A 14,294-nucleotide genomic window follows, 5' to 3' on the forward strand; every position below is an offset into this window, starting at 1 on the left:
CCCCAAGTCAGGCTCTGCACTGAGCATGGAGCCTGCTTGAGTTCTCTCTCCCTCTGACCCTTTTCCCTGACTGCATGCTCTCTCTTAAAAAAACAAAAACAAAAACAAACAAACAAAAAAAGGAGGACTTGGAGGAGGAGGAGGTATTAATGGAAGAACAAACAAAAGTAGGTATGTTGAAAAATGGATCCAGAATAATTATTACTGTGGGAGGAGGACATAGTATCACTGCATTGAACTTCTGCCAACAGCCAGCATTTGCTGAGGGCTTATTACATGCCTGGTACTGTTCTAAGTGCTTGCCTTATTCCTCCAGCATAGAGTTAACATTTGAGGGCATGGAGACATGAATAATTAGGCAGCTTCTGAACCTGAGGTTCATTTACAGGCATATTGACTATTGATGACAATACCACATAGAAAACATAGGATTCCACCATGATTTGGTATGTTTGGTAGGAGAAGTAAAGGCAGTTTCACTTGCTCCTTATGTTAAATTCATCTACCTTGAGTTATTCATTAAGCTGTGACATAATTTACAGTATTGCCTTCAGAGAATGACCTTATCACACCAATCGAAAAGAAACTACTACTATAATTAAAGTGTGGGCAAAATAATGTAGGATTTTTTTAAACCATACAACTGAAATTACAGTTGTTACTGATCAATTAATGAGGCGATAATTAAAGAGAAACTAGTCAACCTGGCTGATTGTAGACCAGTACCTAAAATTTGTTTTGCAATTCACATCCTTTGAGATATATTTAATTACATTTATAACACATGCATATTTAATATAATCCTTTGTGACAGATTAACAGATCTTCACCATCATTATGTTTAATCCTTTTTGATGTTTTTGTCATTATTACATATCTCTTTGGGACAGAAATAAAAGACTGTTTCCAAGGTGATAGTGATAAAGAAGAAACTTATGAAAAATGGTTGTCTCCTTTTGTTTTCAGAAAGCAAGCATCTCATCTCCTCCATGGAAGGGCAGTAGAGGTATCACAACTATATTTTGGAATAATATTTTAGGAAATAGGTGAGCAGGATAAAGAATATCTACCCCTTTTTTAATGCTAACTTAAAAAAATAACGTTTTATTTATTTTGAGAGGAGAGCACAAACAGGGGAGGGGCAGAGAGAGAGGGAGAGAGAGAATCCCAAACAGAGATGTCAGCAGACTGTCAGTGCAGAGTGCTATGTAGGGCCCAGTCTCACCAACCATGAGATCATGACCTGAGTTGAAATCAAGAGTCAGATGCTTAACTGACTGAGCCGCCCAGGCACCCCATGAATACCTACATTTTTTCTGTCATTTTAAGATCTGTATTAAGATTTGCTATACTTCCTACTAAAATGTTAGGAATCGTTATTATAATTGAATAAAAATGTTTGAGTTATTTTTCATGTTTTACCTGAGAAGTTAACATTGAAGCAAGTAACTTAGCAAAGTTATGAGATCTAAATTTTAGGAGAATTAATATGCTTCTTATTGGCAACATATTCAGAATTTTTTTAGAAACCTTATTTGTGTTTCATATGTTCAGCAGCACTGTATGTAGGAGTCAGTGAACTATAATGATGGTAGATGATGGTAATATCCCAAGTGTAATTAACTGCATGGCCTACAGATTCCTTTGTTATTGGGGAGTGTTGGATATACTTCATTGATTTAATATACAGTGAATAACCGTATTTTTGTTAGCAGTAATTATGAGATAAGAACTAAAAAGAATCAGTAAACATCTTTAGAATAGTCTTTGAAGGTACAAATAAGCAGTGAGTGTTTGCTACATACAAGGATTGTACCTTAATATTTAGATTACATGTGTTACTTTTGCTTTTGACGTGTGGATTTCAGTGAGATACTCTGAGAATTGCAAGATAATGGCTTCTCTTGCCTACATAATTTATATGGTTCTTTAATTTCCTTATATGTGCAGGAACAGGAGGAGAGGGTTGAATTGGAATATATTTTTCTAGGATCTTTTCCAGCCTGATAGTCAAATCAGAAAACCACAGATCTTTTTCCACATTTCGTGCAGACTCGTAATTTTTAAGATATGCTATGAAAGCCTATTAACTAGGCAGACACTAGTCATTCCTTTCTGATAATTAGTTATAGTGTGATCAACAAATCTTTTTTATCCTTCATACTGCCTTCAGAAACAGAAACAAAATATATAATTGAAGTCTTTTTTAAAGAGTGGAATGAATACCTTGATTTTTATCTGACATCTAATTCTGCACAATGCTAATCTTAACATTTGATGACAAAAAAGCATTTAAAATTTGTGTATAACAGAATAGAAGAATTGTATGGTGAATCAGACACACTTTTTATAGCCTGTATCTTTCCCAATTTTTATTATTTTTGGAAAAAAATTTTGGCAAATATTTTGTTTTGTAAGTTTTACATTCCTACTACTGAAAAAATGTGTTTAACAGGTGCCTACTGCAATAGAAGCTATAATATTTGTGTCATGAGGCACCTCTGAGGAAGTGCTTTTTTTTTTTGTTTTGTTTTTTAATGGCAAAGGATGTAAGTAATCTCTCTCAAATGTCAAATTAATTTTGGGTGTGTACTTTCTTTTTTCCCCTATGATTACGTAGATAGGAAAACTGAAATGTTCCAAACAACTCATGGAAAATATTCCACATCAACATTATTTGTACCATAAATGCAGTTAAATGCTTTTAATGGAATACAAAGTTACCAGCAGATTGTTAAATATGAGAAGATACTTTGTTGAAATAGGAAGGAAATCATGTTTTGGAGTGATGTTTTAAACATCATAAATATTCTTATGAACAATTTAACTAATCCTCTGTAGGTGGGGGAAACTTTGCAGAAAACAGTGTGTGTTAAAATGCATTTCATGAATTCTATCTACCATAGCCTTGCTTTGTTTAATTTGATCTTAAAATATCAATATATTTTTAAAGCTTATTTATTTATTTATTTATTTATTTATTTATTTATTTTTTAATTTTTTTTTTTCAACGTTTTTTATTTATTTTTGGGACAGAGAGAGACAGAGCATGAACGGGGGAGGGGCAGAGAGAGAGGGAGACACAGAATCAGAAACAGGCTCCAGGCTCCGAGCCATCAGCCCAGAGCCTGACGCAGGGCTCGAACTCACAGACCGCGAGATCGTGACCTGGCTGAAGTCGGACGCTTAACCGACTGCGCCACCCAGGCGCCCCTTATTTATTTATTTTGAGAGAGAGCGTGAGCAGGGGAGGGGCAGAGAGAGCAGAGGTGGGGATGGGGTAGGGACAGAGGATCCCAAGCAGGCTTCTTGCTGCCAGTGCAGAGCCAGACGCAGGGCTTGAACTCATGAAACTGTGAGATCATAACCTGAGCCGAAACCAAGAGTCGTATGCTTAACTGACTGAGCCATCCAGGTGCCCCAAACTATAGATACTTTAAATAGAATGTAATCTTTAAATGATTCCAGAACACTGAGACATATGATGTTCTCATACTCAAGATTGCAGTATTACACATCTTTTTTGAAGTTTGCACTTTTCAAAAGCTGGCAGGACCTTTATTTGGTCATTCTCACTCTCTTTTTATTTCCCCTTTCTCTCTGATTTTGTACATGATCAGCTTTATGTTTACAAGAAACTATTCTGCACTATAGTGAGGGAACCAATCGGGGTGGGGGGGGGGGGCTTGTGGAAGACTGACTAGTCTGTTGCAGGAGCCCAGGTGAGAGGCAGTGGCAGGTGCAGGTAAGGTGGTTGTGTGAGGATGGAGGGAAGTGGGGCTGTTTGAAAGCCTCTCCAGTCATCCATGCTCTTCGATATGATCTCTCCTCTTCCTCTCAACCCTTTCCATGGTAGCCTCTGTATCTCTTGCTTTGTTACCAACAAACTGCCCTGTATCTCCAGACATTCTTGGAACATTCTGCCACTTACTTGCCTTCACAGAAACCTGGTGGTTTTTCTTCCATACCACATGCACCTCTGAGGTGGGAAGCGAGACTGTTTTTTTTCCCCTAGTACCATTCTAGACCACAGTCCCCTCCTTCTTAGAAAATCCTTGTTCTTTGAAGTTCACATCACCTGGCTTCATCACTACCTCCCCGCTGTCTTGGCAACCTCTAAGTTCCTTTCCCTGCATTTGAAGGCTAGCAACCAGTTTATGGTCTCTCTGCCTCAATACAACCATTAGTCCTTTTAGTTTCTCTCCATCCATTGATCCTACCTCTGTTTTTCCATCCTTCATCCAGCTTAGATACCCTGGCCGTAGTAATTCGCTTGCAAATACCCTTAATTTCCTCAACCCCTTTAATTCTTCCATCATTCCTAAACTTGGATGAACCCATCCACCCACCTTCTTAATGCCTGCATCAGGCAAAGTACATGAGCGTTGCTGGGCAAAACCACATGCCAAGGGCAGATTCATATCATTCCATGTGCATATTGCCCACTGTGGCTGAGCAGCCGACACCAGGTGGCAGTTGTGCTGTTTTTCTGATAAACTCATCCCTCTCCTTTTTCTTTAGTGACCTCTGTGTTTCATGACCTCTGTATTCATACTTTTCACTTTCCTTCTCCAGTTAATACTATTCCTGAGTATCCCACTTATCCCCACTGCCAAGAATCTAGTCCTGGTCACCATTTTCTTTTTTGCTTCATCTGACTCATTCTTCAAGCTGTAGCCAGACTGATCTTTAAAAATAAAAATTGATGGTGTTACTCTCCCGTTGGAATCCTTTAGTGCTTCCCACTGCTCCTCCTCTATCTGGGTACTATGCTCACCTTTGTTTTCTGTGCCCCACACACTGATTTCATATGAACCAAGCTCTTTCTTGCCTCTGGGATTTTCTTTTTACGTGAGATTCCCTCTGGGATATTTCCTCTGGATAGTCCTACCCACCTACACACCCACTCACTCACTGCTACCAACTGATTTCTACTCACTTTTCAGCTCTTAGCTTAAAGATCACCTCCTTTGAGTGCTCTTCCTTCCTGAAGAGTAATAAGAATTAAGAAGAGAGTATACAATTGCTGAAGATTTGTGGCCTTTCAGAATATAGTTTTAGCAGCCAGATTGTAGAAGGTTAATGGAAAAAGTTACATGGTAGGAAATTGGGAGCAGAGTACTTGCTCTAGAACTTGTCAGAGAAAAGGAGAGAAGTTTGGTGGTTCAAGTGGGTCAAGTACACATCTGTGAAAATGTGGAAGTCCTGTATGTGCTTGAAGGTGGAGAGAAAGCAGCTGGTATGTGAGATCTCAGTAAAGGAAAGAAAATAGTTGATGATGCTAAAAAATAAGAGGACTTATGTCTTGTGGCTTCAATTTTGGTAAAGCAAAGAGGAGGTCATCTGCCAAAAGTGTGGGTCAGAATTAATATGATAATTAATGTAAATTTGGTGCACTTGAGTCCTAGGTCTGTTTACTCTAAAAACATGAAATCTTTATGTCTGAATTAGTGTTTCTAAACTGAGATTTGGCGTCTTTGGGTTGTTTTTTATTTTTATTTTTATTTATTTTTAATGTTTTTATTTATTTTTGAGAGAGAGAGAGACAGAGCATGAGCAGGCCAGGAGCAGAGAGAGAGGGAGACACAGAACCCGAAGCAGGCTCCAGGCTCTGAGCTGTCAGCACAGAGCCCGACGTGGGGCTCGAACTCACAGACTGTGAGATCATGACCTGAGCTGAAGTCAGACGCCCAACCGACTGAGCCACCCAGGCACCCCTTGGGTTGTTTTTTAAATAGAGTTTTAAAATAATTTAGAATATTCTAGTGTTTTCATAGTGCTAGAACATTTCCACAATATTATCTGCCTTGAAAGTTGTGAAACTTTATTTGAGCCTCAGAGTATTATGTCATTTGTCATTTTACACTTGGTCTATTTGTTTTTTTAATACCCACACCGAATTTGACTTAATTTGTTAGCTTTTGTTTGTCAAAGGAAAGATCTTAAAACCTTCCAACCCCAAACGTAGGTACTCAAGCAAAACAAAATCCCTTTCTAATTATTAGAATTTGCCATGTCTGAAATTAACTGTGTAAATGTATCTTAAAAAAAGAACTTTGCAACCATAAAACCATAGAATTTTAGCCTCAAAGAGATCTTCAGCATTGCTCCTTCAGGTCCCTCATTTTCAGATAATGAAGAGTTGATACAGAGACAATGTCCAAAATACACTGTACAATTGGGTTTGGTAGATGAAATCCATAAATTTATGACCAGAGAAATTGAAATGAGTATTGCTATGTTAACTAAAATGAAGTTTTAAAAAAGCAGCTACTATGTGTTACGTGCCTGTTAGTGAAAGGTATAAAGTAAATATTGACTTTATGGTGCTATGAGAGAGGAAAAATAGGCCCTTATCCTTCTCCTCACTTTTAAAGTTTTTAGTATATAATATACATAAAGAGGAAAACTTAAAAATATGAATAGATTTGCAGTAAAAAGCAAGCCTCCCTTCTATCTCTGTCCTTCAACCCCTCCCACTCCTCTTATATATTTGTCTAGAGATATTCTTTACATTAAAAAAAATAATAAAACCACACACTTCGAAGGGTTTTTTTTCTTAACAAATGATAGCACACTGTATATGCTATTCTGTATTTTCTTGGGAAAATTTCATATCAATATATAGATATGCCCTTTTTTAAAGAAGGGGTTCTAAGTTCTCTTATAGGCTACAAGATGTGTTTCTATGATATAAGGACATCTTGGCTGGGTATAAAATTGGGGGCAACATTTTCTTTTTTAGTACTTATACCACACTGCTCTGTGGTCTTATATCTCAATTTTGCCCTCGAACAATTAGGCTGACCTGATGTTTTTCCTTACTTGTGCGTGATTTCTTATTTTTGCCTAAGTAACACATAAAACATTCTTTATCTTTAAAGTTCCATAAACAGCAGAATTCTACAAATTTAAGGTTTTATTTAGTTTGAAAAGTTTTACCCTATCGTATCTTTGAATTTACATTTATTCGTTTTTCTTCTTAAGCTTTTCTGAAAAAGTATTTTGTATATTCTTTGGATCCCATTTCTCCCTCCTTCGTATCTGTTGTCTTCTCTATAAATTGTTTTTATATTGCTAGTCTTTTCTGTTTTATATGATTTCTCCATGCCCTTATCTTTCTTTTTAGTCACATTGATTCTATTTTTGGTTGCTTCTTAAAGTAGCTTTTATCTCTATAATGTTATTTTTCTCTTCATTTTTTTGCTGAGTTCTTCCAGCTTGATTTTCATTTCCTTCTGTTGTTGTATGATCTCTTCTTTGAACCTTTGTTTTTCTTCTTTGAGCTCATTTTTTAAAAGAGGAGTCAGGTTTCCTACAGTCGTCTTTGAGACTTTGCAGAATTATTTATCTGAACTCTTCCTGTGTTTCTTCAAGTGGTTCTTCTTGTGTTATAATGCTCTTAATTTACCTTTTCCTCTTGATAAAAGTATGTTCTGCAAACTGTATGCAAAGATGCAGTATTGGTTATTTTCTGATCATCATTTATGTGCAGTGGGGTAGGTGGTTGGGTCTAAGCATGGACAGCCCACAGCTCTTCCTTTAATTAGGCTTATAATACCCTCTCATCAAGTCTGTTATTTCCATTGTCCTAGATTTCACTTCCCATTAGTTTTTGGCATAGGGTGGGTTCTTTATGTCAGCTTCTCGGTGTTGTAACAGTGAAATGCCACTTCCACCCCATATCTGCAGCTTTAGTCCCCCTTGGCTAAAGAATTACGCATAAACTGTGTACATAGCACAGTAACAAGAATTCTTCAGTCTGTTCCTGTATTTCTATGGTATTAAAATGTACAAATTTCCTGCTTCTCCTAGTAGCTTATAAGTATAAGCCATTGAGATTTCACTCATCTGATGATAGCATCAATAGAATCCTTGCATCTGCTGTTCCGAATTATGCTTCTTGGTGAAATCTGTTTGTGGCTGGAGGCCTGAGAAGGCTGGTGGTGGTTTTCAGCATGTTCTTTTCCCTCATTTAAAGTTTATAGATGTGTTTCATAGTTTATGATTTGGAGCTTTGACAGCTTCCTTGTTTCAGTTGTATAGTAACATTTCAAAATTATGCTCATTACTTCCCAGATGTACAAGGAAATGTCGTTTCTGTATGTCTGTCGCATGTACTCTTTCTCATAAGCCCTCTACCTTTACTAAGGGGGGAGAGGGAGGAAACACTTGGTAATAAATAAGATCTTGGGCTCCTTTGGTTTAAGCAGTATCTTTCAGAAACTGTGGTATTTCAGGTTTCTTTTCCTTCCAGGTTCCACTGAGGCATGGAGTTAGGTGCAGGTAAAAGGGGCCTTTGGGTATGTGGTTGGACTCACTCATAACTATTGAGGTAAGGAGGAGAGCTCAGACCCAGACTGTCTTTACTAGGCTTTGCTGTAAGGATCTGGACTGGGTACTGGCAGGCGATGATTCATCCTCTTTGGCATTGAAGAGGCCTCTGTACCCATAGTCCTGGGTACTGTTTGCCTGCAGTCATGGAGTTCCTTGTACTATGTTGTCTTTATCTTGACCCAGACTTTGTTATCTCACTAAGATAGGTAGAAACTTCTGGATTCCTATCATGATGTGCTTGGGTCATCTTTCCAGGTTCTTCCTCAATCAGTGCTGTGCTGTTGCTTCATAAGTCACATTAGGATTGCTGTGACACTAAGTACTGGGCTTTAGTAGAAGCCTGCAGCTTTCCCTAGACTATATCCCAGAAGTAGATCTCCAGCCCAGATATTTTTAGGGTACCTGATACCTGTCAGAATATTTTCATCCATCTGTCTCCATTCCCTGTCACCTATTCCCAAGGATCCATGCAAAAGGAAATGGGGAGGTCTCGGATTTCTGATATCTGCATCTTCCCTCTGTATCTTTCCTTCATGTAATCCACAGGGACTTGAAAAGGCCTCCCCCCCAGCCCCCCATGTTTCTATCTGGAAGGAACTTTCCTTCTATTCTTCTTTCCAAGTTAACATTCACATCCACTCATCCAATAGCAGAGGATGCAGGGAAAGAAATTAATTTATCAGTAAGGGAAGATAAAGGTAGTTCAGAAATACCACTTTCATTTTTCTCCCTCTGCTTTTGTTTTTAGAAAGTCAGATTTATTGAGGTATAATTAATATAAAATTTAGTCTTTAATTGTATGGTTTTATTGAGTTTTGACAAATCTATGTAGTTATATTATTACCACCAAAATCAAGATTTAAAACATTTCTGTCACCCCAGAAAGTTCCCTCATGCCCTTTGCCAGTCAAACTCATCTTCATACCCATATCACCTAGCAACTGCTGACCTGATTTCTGCCTTTTCCAGAATGTTCTATAGATGGAATCATACTCATGTACTTTTTTCTTTTTTTTTTTAAGGGGGAATCTCACTCCTCCCCTTTATTTATTTATTTATTTATTTGTGTATTTATTTTTTGAGGGAGAGAGAGCACGCGCGTGCGTGCGCAAGTGGGGGAGGGGCAGAGAAAGAGGGCGAGAAAGAATCCCAAGCAGGCTCCAAGCTCAATTTGGAGCCTGATGCAGGGCTCGATCTCACAAACTATGAGATCGTGATCTGAGCCTAAATCAAGAGTTTGACAGTTAACTGACTGAGCCACCTGGGTGCCCCCATTCTCATGTTCTATTATATCCTTTTTTACCGGCCTCCTTTCACTTAGCATAGTGCTTTTGAGATGCTTAGTGCTAATTTTCTGTTGTGTGGATATGCCATATTTGTCCATGAATTAGTTCATTGGACTTTTGGGGGTTTTCCAGTTTGAGGCTGATGTAAACATTTTGCTGTATGTATTCTATCATAAACAAGCTTCTGTGAACATTCACAAACAGGTCTTTGTATGTATGTATCATTACTTTTCTGGGGCTTTCTAAAGCAGGCCTCCCATTTAGCATTCCCACCAGCAATGTATGAAACCTGCTTCACAGGTTTGCCAGCACTTGGTATTATCAGTACTTTTCATTTTATCCATTCTAGTGGGTGTGTAGCCCTATTTCATATAGTTTTGGTTTTTTCCTAATGACCAACCCGTGATGTGCTTGTGTCACCCATCTGTCTTCCCTGATGAAGTCTCTGGTCAAATCTCTTGCCCATTTTTAAAGAAATTCAGTTGGTTTTCTTATTGAGTTGAAAAAGAGAATTCTTGGGGTGCCTGGGTGGCTTGGTTGGTTAAGCCTACGACTTTGGCTTAGGTCATGATCTCACGGTTCATGAATTTGAGCCTCACATCAGGCACTCTGCTGTCAGTGCAGAACCCACTTGGGATCCTCTGTCTCCCTCTGTCTCTGCTCTCTCTCTCTCTCTCTCAAAACTGAATAAACATGAAAAAAAAAAAGAATTCTTTGTAGATTTTGAATTCAAGTGCTTTATCAGATATATTTTTTGCAAATATTTTCTCCCAACTTGTGGCTCAGGTTTTCTTTTCTTAACAGTGTCTTTCAAACAGAAATTTATAATTTTGGATGAAGTCTAATTCACCTATTTTTTCTTGCAAGATTAGTATTTTTTGTGTCCTAAGAAATCTTTGCCTGGACCAAGGTTATAAAGATTTTATCTCTTTGTTATCTAGAAGTTTTGTAGTTTTAGGTTTTACCTTTAGTTTTCATTGTTTTGAGTTGATTTTTTTTTTAATGTTGTGTTATCGAGGTTGGGATTTATTTTTTTGAATGTGGATGTTTATTGTTTTAGGACTATTTATTCACAAATTATGCTTTCCCCATTTAATATTTTGGCACTTTTTTTTAAAATCAATTAATCATTTATGTATGGGTCTCTGAACTCTCATTTCATTCTATTCTTACACCAGATCTTGTTTACTCTAGGTTAATGGGAAGTCTTGAAGTCAAATGGCATGAGTTCTCCAAATTTGTTACTTTTCAAAATTATCTTTACTATTTTATATCCTTTGCTTTTCTCTCTGTATATTTTGGAATCAGCTACCAAAACAAAAAAAAGCCTGCTGGGATATTGATTGGAATTACATTGAATATATATATGAGTTTGGAAGAGAACTTCTATCTTGATAATACTGAAACTTTTCTAATTCATGAACATGGTATGTATATATATATATATATATATATATATATATATATATAATCTCCATTTTTTAGGTCTAATTCTTTATTTATTTTTTTTTTCTTTTTTTTTTTCAACGTTTTTTTTTATTTATTTTTGGGACAGAGAGAGACAGAGCATGAACGGGGGAGGGTCAGAGATAGAGGGAGACACAGAATCGGAAACAGGCTCCAGGCTCCGAGCCATCGGCCCAGAGCCTGACGCGGGGCTCGAACTCACGGACCGCGAGATCGTGACCTGGCTGAAGTCGGTCGCTCAACCGACTGCGCCACCCAGGCGCCCCTAATTCTTTAATTTCTCACAGAATATTGCTTCTGACTTTTGAAAAAGTAAAACCTCTCCCTTCTGTTTTCATTTGTTATTTATTTTTCCACAGCTTTTTTGAGATATACTTCACTTTAGTCATTTAAATTGTACAATTAAGTGGCTTGTAGTATATTCCCAGAGCTGTGTAACCATCACTACAGTCAATTTTAGAACATGTTCATCATATCAAATAAGAAAGCCAATGCCCCACTGCTGTTACCCCTCAATCCTTCCATCCATCCCCACACCCCTAGCTCAAGGCAACCACCAATTTATTTTCTGTTGGTATGGACTTTTCTGGACATTTCATTATAAATGGAACTATATAATTTGTGATCCTCTGTGACTGGCTTTTCAGTTAGCATGTTTTCAAGATTCATCCATGTAGTAGCATGTATCAGCATTTCATTCCTTTTTATTATCAAATGATATTCTGTTATATGGATATGCCGCATTTTGTTTAACCAGTCATAAAATAGTTTACTTTAGGCTGTGGTAAAGTGGTTCCTCTTCTGCATGATTTGAGTATGTTAGGTTATTTTCTCTGAGAACCCCTAAAGATGACAATTACAGTTTCATTCTGTCACCCCTATTGACTTAAAATTAGTATCAAATACAAATTGTAAATGCCTGTCATTAAAAAAATCTTTCCTTACAGCCTCTAACTTTCCATTTTAACAAATAAAACTTTTATAATTGAACACTGACCTTTTTTAACCTTTTAAATTTAGGAATCATGTCAAAGCAAATATTTTTCTCAGTTTTAAAAGGTATTTTTAGCACTTAATATTTGTAAAACTATCTTTTGGGAGCTTCTTTTGGAACTCTTCCATTACATAAGGAGATATTTAATTCAGGAAGAAGTGCTAAATAGATTATTTTATTTTTTTAATGTTTTATTTATTTTTGAGAAAGAGAGTGAGAGTGGGGGAGGGGCACAGAGAGAGAGGGAGACCCAGAATCTGAAACAGGCTCCAGTCTCTGAGCTGTCAGCGCAGAGCTGGATGTAGGACTCGAACTTGGGAATGACAAGATCATGACCTAGGTCAAAGTCAGACGCTTAACCGACTGAGCCACCCAGGGCAGTTAATGGCTAATTATCTAAATAGATAATTTTAAAATGTTGCTCTTCTCAAAACTATAGTCTTTCTGCTTCACAGATCTTTATCACCTACTTTTTAATAGTACATAATTTATGAGATAGCATGATATCTGACCTTATTTTTAAAACCCATTTAAGGAAAGTGGAACCATTAGAAACAGGAAAAGGGAAAAAATGTTTAGGACCTACTATAGTAGGAATATCGGTAGAGACTGTTTTATGTTAATTTTTTAAATATTACAACAACCTGACAGCTCAGATCCTGGAGCCTGCTTCAGATTCTCTCTCTCTCTCTTTCTCTCTCTCTCTCTCTCTGTCCCTCTCCTGCTTGCACTCTGTCTCTCTCTCTCTCTCAAAACTAAATAAACATTAAAAAATTAAAAAAAATATTACAGCACCCTTTCAGATAGAGTTTTACCGTATTATAGTTTGGCAGCTAAAGTTCAGACAGGTTAAATACTCCAGCGTGGTAAGCAGCTCTTAGTCAAATAGTAATGTCAGGTGAGACCCAAGCTGTCGTTCCTTCTTCCCAGTTACTGAAATGTGCTGTATGGACCTGAAGGCTCCTGAACCCAGAAACAAGCAAGTGCATAATGTATGTCCAGCTGACATTTCATTATGTAGCCAATAGCATGTCTTTGCTTCTAGACTGTATGACCACACTATTGTGGAAATAAACAGAAAGTCTGTATAGATGTATATGGATACAGTTATTCTTCTAAATAATATCTGTGTGTCTTTTATTATAATAAGTATCTTTTAAGAGAATTGAGAGAGAGAGGGAATTGTTAGGGATCTTGTGTCTTGACTTTGCTACAGTTTTATTTTGAAACTTAAATATCCCTTCCTTATGTGGTTTACTGTGGATGTAATACTGTTATTTTCTCTTAGCTCTCCCATACAAGACTTAGGGAATCAGTGAGTGAAGGAAAGAAAGAAACTAACAGTACTTTTTATTTTAGCTTTGCTTGTTTTCTCTTTTATATTATTTATTTGGAAATTAGAATTTTTCTCTTAAAAGTATCTGTTTTAAAAGATATGGGTTTTTGGTTTTTTTGGTTTTTTTTTTTGTTTTTTTGTTTTTTTGGGTTTTTTTGCATCTTCATAAGTGATGACTTGGTGAAATTAGTCATTTAAGATTGACAAAAATATGACAACTTTTGCAAAGTTCAAATGGACTTTTAATATTCAACACCAAAGAATTTTGCCTAATTAAAGCTTCTGTTTAATTAAAATCACAATGCACAGTCCTTCATTAAAATTAACACAGGAAAAGTTCTTTCTTGGTCCTTGGAGAGGATATTATATGCAAGCCCTGATGTGTGGGTTGCAAAATGTCACTGGAATTTATATGCATTACTTGTCTAATTGCAGTAAATGTAGCATGTCCAGATAGGTTTAGAGTGAGAAGGCTGTTTGTTACTTACTGGAAATCACTGGAAACCTCAGTACCCAGAGGCAGCTGTGCCCAGGTCCTTCACCTCTCCCCAGAGACAGCTAAGAAGACTCCTGTTGGACCCTGTCTCTCATGGCGGGAGCAGTAAACATGACAGGCTGTTGGGAGCCATCTGTTTAAAGTGGCTGCTGCTTTGTATGTGGCAGTGAACTTGAGATCAGTTTTCTGTCTTTCTTCATGGTAACAGTCTTATTTGGTGTCACAACAGGTGGAAGTTGATGGGTCGAAACTAAATGTGACCAGCACGTGGAACCTGGCTTCACCCTTATTGTCTGTCAGCGTTGATGGCACTCCGAGGACGGTGCAGGTAAATGTTCTGATGATTTACTTTGAGGGGTCCGTCAAGTCCAAAATCCT

The 14,294-nt window shown here is 37.3% G+C and overlaps 1 protein-coding gene across 4 annotated transcripts in view; it reads left to right on the forward strand.

Moving 5' to 3' along the window:
- PCCA (propionyl-CoA carboxylase subunit alpha) overlaps positions 1 to 14,294 on the forward strand; it is a 477,968-nt gene that overhangs the window by 369,444 nt on the left and 94,230 nt on the right. For all 4 annotated transcript variants that reach the window (XM_042979710.1, XM_042979700.1, XM_042979707.1 and 1 more), the window contains one exon: positions 14,146 to 14,244. In XM_042979710.1, coding sequence (XP_042835644.1) covers positions 14,146 to 14,244 — 99 coding nt within the window. The remainder of the gene's footprint in view (positions 1 to 14,145; positions 14,245 to 14,294) is intronic.

Source organism: Panthera tigris, chromosome A1 (assembly GCF_018350195.1).
Source record: "Panthera tigris isolate Pti1 chromosome A1, P.tigris_Pti1_mat1.1, whole genome shotgun sequence".
Taxonomy (NCBI): domain Eukaryota; kingdom Metazoa; phylum Chordata; class Mammalia; order Carnivora; family Felidae; genus Panthera; species Panthera tigris.